This window comes from Myodes glareolus, chromosome 21 (assembly GCF_982192425.1).
Source record: "Myodes glareolus chromosome 21, mMyoGla1.1, whole genome shotgun sequence".
Classification (NCBI taxonomy): Eukaryota; Metazoa; Chordata; class Mammalia; order Rodentia; family Cricetidae; genus Myodes; species Myodes glareolus.
The window spans coordinates 47,810,978-47,824,141 of record NC_142046.1 but is presented as its reverse complement, the minus strand read 5'-3'; the positions used below and the strand labels follow the sequence as shown (position 1 = coordinate 47,824,141).

Below are 13,164 nucleotides of genomic sequence, written 5' to 3'. Positions count from 1 at the left end.
CCACGTTGAGAGGAATAAAGTCAAGGAGACGATGTCTGTTCTGTTTCTCCATGACTCAATGCTATCTCACATTCTTCTTAGGCACAATTTTACCCTAACGAAAAGCAAACTTCTCCTCAGCTCTATCTCTTTCTCAAGTATTATCGCTTTCTTTTGGCCTCTTCCATGAAAGGCTCAGCTTTTTGATGGAGGTCCCAATTGTTTTCTATCCACTGTTTTATTCTTGGTGAATCCAAGAATCCTTTACAATGACTATGAATGCATGAGTCCAAGAAGGAAGAAGAGACAGAGGTTAAAGAAATAGAGAAGGGACACAATTGTTCATTTTGTCCGAGTTCTGACGGACACACAGTCACAGGTTACTGGAATGACTGCGGAAGTAATTCTGATATTCTTGTTTCTAGACGTTGCGTGCTGCTGGGAAAACATACATGATATTTTTTGTGCTGGTCATTTTCTTGGGCTCATTCTACCTGATAAACTTGATCCTGGCTGTGGTGGCCATGGCCTACGAGGAGCAGAATCAGGCCACCATGGAGGAGGCTGAGCAGAAAGAGGCGGAGTTTCAGCAGATGTTGGAGCAGCTGAAGAAGCAGCAGGAGGCTGCACAGGTACTCAGCAGTTCAGATGGATCTTGTCTCACAACCCAGACCTTCTCTATTCTTCTGGCACCTTTTCTTTATTTGCTTGTTACAAACGAGCTGCAATGAGAATGAAAGGTGGAGCTGTCTGGCAGTACCCGAGGGAGCTGGGAACAGCAAGATTCTACAAGGACTTTTGTATGTGGGCCATCTTTCTAGCTTGAGTTGGTCTAGACACATCATGTAGTTGCACAAAGGTGTGTTCATACTAACTACAGAAGTCTCTCATGTGATTTTTTTCCCTCACTTTAAGATTCTGAGAGTAAAAGGAAAATTGTGACTTTTTTTTTTCAAGTAAGAAAACCATTTCTGAATGAATCTGCTTGGTGCTAGATTGTTGCAACGATATCATCTTTTCTGCTAAGCAATTAATTAGTTGCCAAATAGAACATATGTACCCATTTCTTTAAAGTCATTTCTTATTTTTCTTTGCTCAAAACATGCATTGTCTTTGGCCAGAGTGATGACTCTGTGGTTGTGAGCACTTGCTACTTTCACAGAAAACCTGGGTTCACTTCCTACCATACACATATGGCTCACAACCATCTGTAACTCCAGTTCCAGGGGGTTTTACTCCTGCCCTTTGAATTCTGAGAATACAAGGCACACATGCGGTACACATATATACATGCAGACCAACACTCATATACATAAAATACATTGTCTTTTAGTGTGGCTGTTTAATTTCCTCTACATTAAAAAGTCCTCTGATCTAAAAGCATCAAATAAGCAACGGAGCAACACTAGTAATATGAAGTAATTAACAAAGGCTTACTCAAGTTTGCCGGGACAAATCAGTGTAGATGGTGCAATGAGTGATAAAAACTGAGTCCCATCTCCCATGGTTCCTTGATGTTTGTAAATGGGACATACAAATTCATTGTTTGTATTTTTTAAAAGACTAATAAAATAAAATTTTATTCAAATCAAACTTTATTTGGAACCATCTTGGCCATAAAGAAAGAGTTCCTTCTGGTATGCCAATTCTTTTGCTCCAGTTCTGTGTTGGAGATATTGTGGGAAGAACAATGATTTAAAAGTGCAGCTGTGTAACCCAACAAGCTGTACCCACAAAGGATGATTTTTCTCCCATACTCTCATAACTAGGGGTAGCCACTGTTGGGATAAAGGTCGTTGGGGCAGCTTTTGGAGAACTGAACATCTTCTCCTGCTTAGCGGAAAGCTAGTGACCCCTCTCTCCTTCTTACATACTATAGTATTATGGAGGAGTGGGTAAGGGATTGAGATACCTTTCTTAACCTCAATTGATAATATGTTGATGGTACTAAATACTTTTAGAAACTGGAGAAGACCTAAGCTCAGCTTCCAACTTTGGGGTAGAATATTAAGTAACTCTGCAGTTTTTCTCCTATGTTTCTGTTCGTTTTTCAGAAAAATGAAGATAATGGCCATTGAAAACTAATTTTTAGAACATATTGAGTCCTGTAGGTTTCTTTTTATATTTCTATCAATGCCCAAAGAATCTTTATGAACATGTGGTCTATGTTGCATAATACAGACCTAATAAATGTTACCACAGGGAAAAGTAGATTATTTCTTTTAGTCACTGTTAGTTAAAAGAAAGAAAGAAAAAAACCTACACCCAGAAAGCATCTTCTAGATGATATTTACTCCAGTTAGCTAGCATCTTGTAAATGATGCAAAACGTGAGCAACTTGAAGAAAGATCTTAAGCAATCTTTTCTTGCACTGCATCGACCGAAACGATTTCTCCTCTATGTAGCAGGCAGCAGCTACAACCGCCTCCGAACATTCCAGAGAGCCCAGTGCAGCAGGCAGGCTCTCGGATAGCTCTTCAGAAGCATCCAAGTTGAGTTCGAAGAGTGCGAAGGAAAGACGGAATCGGCGGAAGAAAAGGAAACAGAAAGAGCAGTCTGGAGGGGAAGAGAAAGACGAGGACGAGTTCCACAAATCCGAGTCTGAAGACAGCGTCAGAAGGAAAGGGTTCCGCTTCTCCATAGAAGGGAACCGACTGACGTACGAAAAGAGGTACTCTTCCCCGCACCAGGTAGGCACTGCCTTGTTCTCTGACGAAAAATGGAAACAGATGTAGAGGGGGTTTAACTGAATGGACTATTGTTGCCTTATGCTTCAAATTGCTTTTTCTCCATGTAGCTATAGGAGAGATTTATTCCACTCCACACAAACGCAAATATGATCTTAGATGCTGTAGGAGGGGGCTTGCTTGTTCGTCCTGGCCTTCCAGAACCGAAATAATCACACAGAAACCATATTATTTAAATCACTGCTTGGTCCATTAGCTCTAGCTTCTTATTGACTAATTCCTGCATTTTAATTTAACCCATTTCTATTAATCTGTGAATCACCACGAGGTGGTGGCCTACCAGCAAAGTTTCAGCAAGTCCACCTCTGGCATGGATCCATGGCGTCTCTGACTCCACCCTTCTTTCTCCCAACATTCAGTGCAGTCCTCCCCGCCTGCCTAAGTTCTGCCCTATCAACAGGCCAAGGCGGTTTCTTTATTCATTAATGGTAATCACAGCGCACAGAGAGGACCCTCACATCAAGGTGCCTTTGAAATAACACAGGGTTGGAAGTCAGGAGAACTGTATTTTCATGTTGAATATGTCTTCTGGAAATTGTCTGTAATTAGTGGCAATTAATCTTTTAGTCCTCAGATCGTCTAACAACATCAACGAAATATAGACTGAGAGTTAGCTACTCAGAAATATGCCTTTGGTTAATTTAAAACGCTGTGTTGATTTTCTTCCCCTAACTTGTTTCTCAGTTGTCCTATGAACTTCTGAAATATTAGTCACGGTACACATTGCAGAGAAGTGCATCATTCAGAATTTCAGAATTTTAACTTCTGGTTCTACAGATACCCTATTTTACAAGTGAATCAGAAAAAAAAGAAAGTAGGAGTATAAAGATGAATTAAAATAGTGTATTAAAACCTAGTGTTGGAATTACCTGAAAGGAAAAATAAATGCAGAACATCACAGCCCTACTGTCCATATTTATTGCACATGGACACATGCGTAGAGAGTCTTACAGATGCTTCTGTTTAAATTTGAGAGATAGTGGCTGGGTAATTTTCTTCTGTTATCTCAGGCCACATTCCAGCTATCTATTATTTAAAGTCAATGGCTGGAAACCATACAGCACAAAGCTAATTTAATTTTATCGGAATGCCTATAAATTATATTAATCAGAAGGAACGTGCTACCTTCTTTAACAAATGATGAAACTTCCTTCAACTTAATCTTGCAAAACTATTCCAGCAGACTGTTTTAATACTATTTTACTTTTTGTTGTTTATGTCAAACCTTTAGTCTCTGTTGAGCATCCGTGGCTCCCTGTTTTCCCCGAGACGCAATAGCAGAACCAGCCTTTTCAGCTTTAGAGGGCGAGCAAAGGATGTGGGGTCCGAGAATGACTTTGCCGATGATGAGCACAGCACGTTTGAGGATAATGAGAGCCGGAGAGACTCACTGTTTGTTCCCCGAAGACATGGGGAGCGTCGCAACAGTAACCTGAGCCAAACTAGCAGGTCATCCCGAATGCTGGCCGTGTTTCCAGCAAACGGGAAGATGCACAGCACGGTGGACTGCAATGGTGTGGTTTCCTTGGTTGGTGGACCCTCCGTTCCTATGTCGCCAGTTGGACAGCTTCTGCCAGAGGTGATAATAGATAAGCCAGCTACTGATGACAATGTAAGAAAGTTTTACATAGTTCAGGCATGGCTGGCCCATGATTGCTGCACCAGCCAGTGTTTCTACAGAATGGAACTCTTGAGAATGATTCCTGGTTGGTCGAGCTGAGAATGCCTCTGCATCTTGTAGCACCTTTAATAGACTAACCAACTAAACCTTAGAGCCTCACCACTCCCTGCACAAACGTGAATGCATTACCTACTGTATATGCAAAGGATTCATTGGACAATAATTACTATCTTGGATGATTTGCTATGTACCCATACTGAATTTAGAAATAGAGACATCACCCCATTAACCTATTGCACAAGTTACTAAATAGCTTTTTAAGTGTAAAGGGTGTATAGTAAATCTTCCCACCAGACTCTTTCATTTATCTTTGCTTTAGTTCAGACTTTCAAAAACACTGTGCATAGATATCTTCATCATTATCTGAAATTTCCAGGGTTCCTATTTATTGTACTAAAAATGCTGATATAGGTATTCACAAAGTCAATCTACACAAAGGGACACCAAATAAATTATTAATCCAGAAAAAAATATTTATCTGTGTAACAAAGGAGTATCATGTATTTGTGACTGTGCATTCAGACAGAACTTTCCAAACAAAGGATGCTTCCTCTTCAACTGTACACTCACTTGGAAATATATCAGCATGATGAGGCATGACTAAGTTTACATTAGAAGACTTATTGCTTTGGTACCCTGGATGAAACCGTTAACTTTGCATCATATGTATGGATTTTAGCATATACTTTGTATTATCAATGACCATCTATGTCTTATACCAGAAAATGAGATGACAGTTAAGTGTACTATAGTCTTTGGTATTTTCTTAGAATGTAGTGGCTAATTTTTCAAAAGTGAAATGGTTTGACCACCTATCTGACTTTTTAAAATATTAGGATTTTACAATTTGTTCTTTAATTGAAAACAACTTAAATACACCCACAAAAATCTTTACCAACTATATTATAATCGTATATATCATAATTATAAAATCAAGGAGTCAAACATTTAAAATTTCTTTTATGACTACATGGTTAACAGTTTGAATATTCCAGGTTAATAATCCAATAAGTCACCAGCATCTGCCACCAGCAATTAAATATGAAGATGCACGATGCATGTGTTTCATGAAAATCACTGTCTCCATTTTTCTGTGCACCATATTGCTCAGGCTAATCATTTAATGCCTTAGCATTTTCTTTACAGGGAACAACCACTGAAACTGAGATGAGAAAGAGAAGGTCAAGTTCTTTCCATGTTTCCATGGACTTTCTGGAAGATCCTTCCCAAAGGCAAAGGGCAATGAGTATAGCCAGCATCTTAACGAATACAGTAGAAGGTTTGTAACAAACCCCACTGCCATTATTTTAATAAACTTGCATTATCTTTTTTAATTAATTACTTTTTAAGCCTATTGTTTCTCATTTTACATACCAATACCAGTTCCCACTCCTTCCCCTCCTCCTGCTCCTTCTACCTTCCCCTTTCCCCCACTCCCAATTCACTCCCTAAGAGAGGGTAAGGCTTCCCCTGGGAAGTCAATAAAGTCTAGCACATTGCTTTGAGGCAGGACCAAGGCCCTCCTTGCTATATCTAGGCTGAGCAAGGTATCACTCCAAAGAGAATGGGCTCCAAAATGCCAGTACAAGAAGTAGAGATAAATCCTCACCTCTCTACCAGTAGCCCCACAGCCTGCCCCAGTCATACAACTGTCACTCACATTCAGAGGGCCTAGTTTGGTCCTACACTGGTTCCCCTGCTGTTGGACCAGAGTCAGTGAGATCCCATTAGCTCAGGTCAGCTGTTTCAGTGGGTGTCCCCATTATGGTCTTGTCCCCTTTGCTTATATTATCACTCCGTCTCTTCTACTGGACTTTGGGAGATCAGCTCAGTGGTCCACTGTGGATCTCAGTATCTAACTTGTATTATCTTATTGGAGTCAAATATCTCCACTTATATGTTGGCAACTATATATATTCTCAGAAAAAAATAAATGACCCTACTATTAAATGAGTGGTCATATATTCTGAAAGTGTTGAATATTAATTCAGTGTGCTGGACTCTGTACTCTTAATGTCATAGTAGTATGTGGGAACTCTGAGAGGTTTCTAATTCATTGGTCAAAAATCCTCTGATGTAATTAGCTTCAAATTTCACCAAAATGGTTTCTTACATCATGATCCAAAATAATTTTAAGATTGGAGAGAACAAGTCATTTTCACAAAATAAAAGCATGTTTAAAGGATGCGATATTTCATTAATCTTTATTCTAAATATTACAAATTATCAGCCTGTCAGGAACACAGGATTTTACACGGAGTTAATTATTTATGTTTCTGTTGCAACTTTATCTATAAGGCCAACAACCTTACTAGCAGTCAAGTGCGCAGCAGCAGGATCAATGCGAAAAAGGAAAATTATTTCTTTCTTACCTCTACCTTATGTATATGTCTGATGGTATCTATATCATTGTATCAAGTAAGTATCCTTGCAGCAAACAGAAATTCTATTGCTATTGAAAGTATGTTTAGTGATCTAACGTAAATATTTATACTGCAAAAATCGTCATTGAGTATTCTTCCTTCTTTTTTTTTAATCTAGAACTAGAAGAATCAAGGCAGAAATGTCCACCCTGTTGGTATAAATTTTCCAACATATTCTTAATTTGGGACTGTTCCCCATATTGGCTAAAAGTGAAACATATTGTCAACCTGGTTGTGATGGACCCATTTGTTGACCTGGCCATCACCATCTGTATTGTCTTAAATACCCTGTTCATGGCCATGGAGCATTACCCCATGACGGATCATTTCAATAATGTGCTTACAGTAGGAAACTTGGTAAGCGTACTAGAAGGTAAATCTGTTCACTATTCAAATTCTCTTCTTGAGAAACTGTTTACTATATTTAATAGCTTATGAGCACTCTTCCAACCACAATTCCTACATCCCTACAGCAATTATATCCAACTGTCTATGCACTGCTTTTTTAATGTCTATAGAAAAAGCTGAAAAATAAAACGTAGACCTGTAGTAATAATTAAAAGGTGATATTTCCAAAGTTTTGAAAATCTGAAGTGTTTCAGAATTTAAGGTCATGGATAGCATCACTATGCCATTGCTCTAGAAGGTTCAAATAAGGTCATGAATTCTCTTCCTTATGTGCCCGTTCAAAAAGTGATCGACAACACAAAAAGTGTCTCCCTCTTTTCTCCTTTCAGGTTCTTTCTAGGAAGTCAATTCTCTGTGTTATAAATCTGTTTTAGATACAGACCATGAAATATGAAATATACCCACAGCATTTTGTACATACTGTGATTGGTAAACCAATTTTTAGTCAAAGTTTCCACTTACTACTCTCCTTTTTCATCTTAAAACATCAGTTATCAAAATATTTTCTGAATCAACTTAGAAATCTCAGCTTTTGTTTGAAGGAAGAAGTGTGTAAAGTATAATGTGCATTTAATATAATATTTGGGAGGAATTTTAAGATTTTATTGACATAGAAAATGAAAATATGCATATCCTATAGAGTATTTGTATTTTAAATATCTACTATTTGTAGTATGGGAATGTGCTTTTTATGCATATAAATAGTAATGATAATGATGGTAACATTGCAACACAAGATGCACACAAACAATCGCTACCTGATTTGAAAGAAATAAGGGTAAACTTCCAAATCAAACTGTGGGCAAAATCTTGTCATTATATAGGTTACACGAGGTCTGGAAATAAAGTCAAATTAACGGAACAAACATCATCAAAATTGTACATTGGTGCACAAATTCTAATTTGACCATTTTCTAGCTGGTTGATAAAAGATGGGTGTTTTACACACCTTGGAATATTTTTTTCTTTTCTTGTAAATGAATAACTACAGTATTCACATAGCTGGTTACTGGAGCATCTGTGAGGATAATACAGTAAATAATTCAAGGAAGCCTTGTCAACTAAATTTGCCTCTACAAGGAAGACAGTAACAGGACTAGTAATAGAGAAGTAGCCTAAGCCTTCTGTTTGTAGGAAAATACGATGGTATATTTGTCATAATCATTATCTGATAGAATTTGAGTAATTTTGTTTTGATCTTAGGTTTTTACTGGGATCTTCACAGCGGAAATGTTCCTGAAAATCATAGCCATGGACCCTTACTATTATTTTCAAGAAGGCTGGAATATCTTTGATGGTTTCATTGTGACACTAAGCTTGGTAGAACTTGGCCTTGCCAACGTGGAAGGATTATCAGTTCTCCGTTCATTTCGACTGGTAAACAAGACCATGACAATAATCATTGTTTTCCCCAATGGTATTCTTTTCATACCACTGCCATAGACCTTTCCACAACTAAACTTAACATCTTACAGTTTTGTGTAACTTGATACCTCTAAATGGGAATAATATCTCTCCAGCTATTTATATTAAAAAGCAACGTTCTTCTAGAAAAGTTTAGACATGTAAACTTTACTAATATCAGTTATTAGTTTTCAGTGCGTGGTGACATAACACAGAATCTTGAACATGCTTTGCCATTGAGCAGTCACTAGCCCAGTCATAGGATCACTGATTTTTTTTCTGTTGCCATGTTGACAAACTATCATTTCTAATGACTGTACAATTAATATTTTCAAACCGAAGAAGTATGCTCAACGGATATGGTCAATATTTTGATAATGACTTGAATGTGTAAATAGCCCTTGGTAACAGTGGATGACTTTCACACGAAAGGCATGTAATTCTAATTCTAGAAAATCTATTCCATCAAAAACTAAAAAATTTATAGGACTATTAAACATATGCATTAATTCATATACATGGTCCTGAAGATTAAAGAGGAGTCATAGTAAATATTCCAAGTATACAATGCATTTGTATTTATTTATATCTTTATTCCAATGTAATATTTATTGACATAAATATTTTTTTCTATTTATATCAGGCTCAATTTAAAGTTACTTAAAACCTTCTTGACAAATGAACCCTTTGGCAAAACTTATTCACAATCAGATGTTAATCTGACAGTATGAAATTTAGTATGTCTCAGAGAAGCAAACTGAAGAACAGTTTCCAATATATAAATAAGAATTCACTTTCAAAGAAGGTGATCTATATAATTAAAAGCTGAAAAAATTAGATTCTTCCTGGGAGGATCCAAATATTAAACATAAATCTGAGAAAGTTAGAGCAAGACAATGTAGGAGGGTTTGGGGATAGGAAGGGTTAACTCTGAACCTCATGGCTGCTCTCAGGCTAGGAAGGAGTACTGTCCCTGGCTGCACCCCCTTGTTCCTTAGTAAGCCTCAATATAATTAATGCCTGTGAAGATCATAATAATATATATTAATTTGTTCTCATTTTCTAGCTCCGAGTGTTTAAGTTGGCAAAATCCTGGCCCACACTGAATATGCTAATTAAGATCATTGGCAATTCTGTGGGCGCCCTGGGCAACCTGACCCTGGTGTTGGCCATCATTGTCTTCATTTTTGCCGTGGTTGGCATGCAGCTGTTTGGCAAAAGTTACAAAGACTGTGTCTGCAAAATTGCCAGTGACTGCCAACTCCCACGCTGGCACATGAATGACTTCTTCCACTCCTTCCTGATCGTGTTCCGTGTGCTGTGTGGCGAGTGGATAGAGACCATGTGGGACTGCATGGAGGTGGCAGGCCAAGCCATGTGCCTTACTGTCTTCATGATGGTCATGGTGATTGGGAACCTTGTGGTATGTCCCCAAATTCGATATGCATTTTAGATATACACGCACAGCATGACGGAGTGGTGCTCATTTATTAAAAATAACTTTCATCATCAATTTTTAATGCCTCTGATCTTAGATATGTTTATGGTCTCATCTGAAACAAATACTGTAATATGGCAATATATACTATTGCAATACACTATGGTAATAAAGAAATAGTTTTAGAATGTATGCACACTAATATTATCTTTAATTTTTATTCTCAACACCATTTTATGTCAATCATTTCATCACAATTATTTTGTAAATTGCAAGGAATTGTTAAAAATCTTTTTTAAATCTGTCACGTGTGTATATATGTCATGTGTATGTGTCTCTTTGTGCGTGTGTGTGTGCATGTGGAGGGGAAGAGAGCTTTTGATATCGAATAGTGCTGACAAGAATGGTTAATGCTGGTGCATGCCTTTAATCCCAACACATGAGAGGCAAAGGCAGGTGGATCTCTGTGAGTTTGTGGCTAGACTGGTCTACAAAGCTAGTTCCAGGACAACCAGAACACAAAAAAGCCTTTTCTCAAAAAAAAAAAAAAAAAAAGGTCAATGAACATTTTGAAGACTTAAGCTTTTAATCCTAAATTTGGTCATAATCATATTGATTTTCTTAACACCCATCAACATAAAACTATCAAGAAAGAAACTTCAAAGTATATTTAAATGCATATTTGCAAATATTTTTATTTTACTCATATAACTTTAAATACAATGCTAAATTAATTCATTTGAATTCTTCGTTTCCTGTGTAGGAAATCTTCAGAGCAGTAGGAAAAATGCTTTTGTTTTATAGAGAAAAGGCAATATCACAAATTTTGAATGTCCAACACTTTTCCAGGGCTGGGTGTTGAACCCAGAGCCTGTGATATGCAGTGTGTGTTCTGACTTAGCCCACCTACCTTCTAACAAGTGCTGTATCTCTTGCTCTTATAGATGTAGATTATTTCTAAACCTAGGGGATAAGGGACCTGTGCTCTCCTCTGTGTTTTGGTGAAGATGTACCTATGTCTGTTTTCAAGGTCCTGAACCTCTTTCTGGCCTTGCTTCTGAGCTCCTTCAGTGCAGACAACCTTGCAGCCACTGACGACGACAATGAAATGAACAACCTTCAAATTGCTGTGGACAGAATGCACAAGGGAATAGCTTATGTGAAAAGAAAAATATATGAGTTTATTCAGCAGTCCTTTGTGAGGAAACAGAAGATTTTAGACGAAATTAAGCCCCTTGATGATCTAAACAACCGAAAAGACAATTGTATATCTAACCACACAACAGAAATTGGGAAAGATCTGAACTGTCTGAAAGACGTGAACGGAACCACTAGCGGCATAGGAACTGGCAGCAGCGTGGAAAAGTACATCATTGATGAGAGTGATTACATGTCATTCATAAACAACCCCAGCCTCACGGTGACTGTTCCCATTGCCGTGGGGGAGTCTGACTTTGAGAACTTAAACACAGAGGACTTTAGCAGTGAATCGGATCTAGAAGAAAGCAAAGAGGTAAGATTCTATAAATTTGTGGAGGTAGAAATCTATGCATAGGTATATATATATCAATAAATGTATGTGGACTATCTTGTCTGTACTTAAAATTTGTAGAAACTTTTTGACCTAAAGCCAAATATTATTTTACTGAGAAACCAAAGACTCAATCCCAGGGAGATGAATGAGAAATCAAAGTATAATATACTAATGTGTGATTTTTCACAGTCTTATTAAAGAATATTAAATATTAAATGAGTAACAAATGGTAAATGAAAATAAAATAACATCATTATATGACTACTTAAGTTGTATAATGAACAGAGATGGAACATGGTATTGTAACTTTTCCAGTAAAAATAAATCGAAACTGTTTTTTTGGATGCTTAGGAACATGTAACTGATAAAGGTGAAATTTGGAGCGTTGTCTATGAGTATTTATGTTTTTCCACTATCACCTCAGCTCAAATACATGGTAGTGAACTTTCAAAAGAAGTGATCCATATTGTTCCTCGCATTAAAATTGCATTATGTTATAGTTCTATTTAGCTATAGGCTAAAATAGCACTACGATATGAACTGGATGAGTGATATCACCAAAATTTATTCATTCACAGTTCTGGAAAGTATACAATTCAACACCATGGTACCACTGGGTCGGTGTCTGCTGAAGGCCATTTGCTAAAGTTGTAGGCAGCCACCTTCTTTATGTCTTTCCAGAGCATGTCTGGGATATGCACACATGAACAGAAGCAGATCTGTTTCCTCTTTCCCAGCTTGTAAGGGCATCAGGCTACTGGATTATAGCCTTGGTTGTATGATGTAGGCTCATTGACAAGCCTCAGCTTCAGATATATAGATAGCTTCAGCATTTGAAGATGGAACAGAAGGACAGGTGGAGGAATACAAGTCAGTGCATGGGATCTTACTTTAAAAATATTAGCCTTAAACATTAGCAGATATTAAGGCTGTCCCCGACTCGGACTGACTTACTACTACTATTTCTCAATAGCCAATGTGTTCCTATTTACTGTTCTGCTAGCTACAGTGTTCAGTAGGTGTCATTAATATACTGCCTACTTACATTTTCAACTTATATTGGGCGTTATGGAATATAATGGTATATTATTCATTGGAGACAGAGATAATTTTGTAACACAATTCAAAAAAGATCTAAAATAAAGAATCTGTGGTTCAAGCTTTGATGGGAGTCCACAAAATCGTAAAGTATCCTTATAGTCAGAATACTTAAAAGACATCAATATGTCAAAGACATTTGATTCCTAATAAAAATTTGTTGGTATATCCACCATGTCCAAGCAAAACCATGCAGTATTTAGTAAGTAGTTGCCCGAGGCAGATACTGCAGGCGTATGTCATAATTTAGATTATTGAACATGTTAATTTAAGGATGACCCAAGCTTTTATAAAGTTTGTGTGTCAAGTGATTAATTTTCACTTCTAGAAGTAGGAGCTGATATTAAAACTATCAGTGACTGCATTGAGATATTTTGGGGATTCATAATGAAGGAAGAGGAAAGGAAACAGCACAGAGGCACAATAGCGGGAAAATCCTGACTGTGATGTCT

The 13,164-nt window shown here is 37.4% G+C and overlaps 1 protein-coding gene across 3 annotated transcripts in view; it reads left to right on the top strand.

The window, feature by feature from the left end:
- The window catches only part of LOC125394876 (sodium channel protein type 1 subunit alpha), a 140,247-nt gene that overhangs the window by 93,283 nt on the left and 33,800 nt on the right, over positions 1–13,164 (top strand). For 2 of the 3 annotated variants that reach the window (XM_087900028.1, XM_087900026.1), the window contains exons 10-17: positions 405–611; positions 2,385–2,669; positions 3,958–4,338; positions 5,554–5,686; positions 6,949–7,187; positions 8,442–8,615; positions 9,709–10,065; positions 11,111–11,593. In XM_087900028.1, coding sequence (XP_087756154.1) covers positions 405–611; positions 2,385–2,669; positions 3,958–4,338; positions 5,554–5,686; positions 6,949–7,187; positions 8,442–8,615; positions 9,709–10,065; positions 11,111–11,593 — 2,259 coding nt within the window. The remainder of the gene's footprint in view (positions 1–404; positions 612–2,384; positions 2,670–3,957; positions 4,339–5,553; positions 5,687–6,948; positions 7,188–8,441; positions 8,616–9,708; positions 10,066–11,110; positions 11,594–13,164) is intronic. The other variant, XM_087900027.1, reaches the window with a different exon arrangement.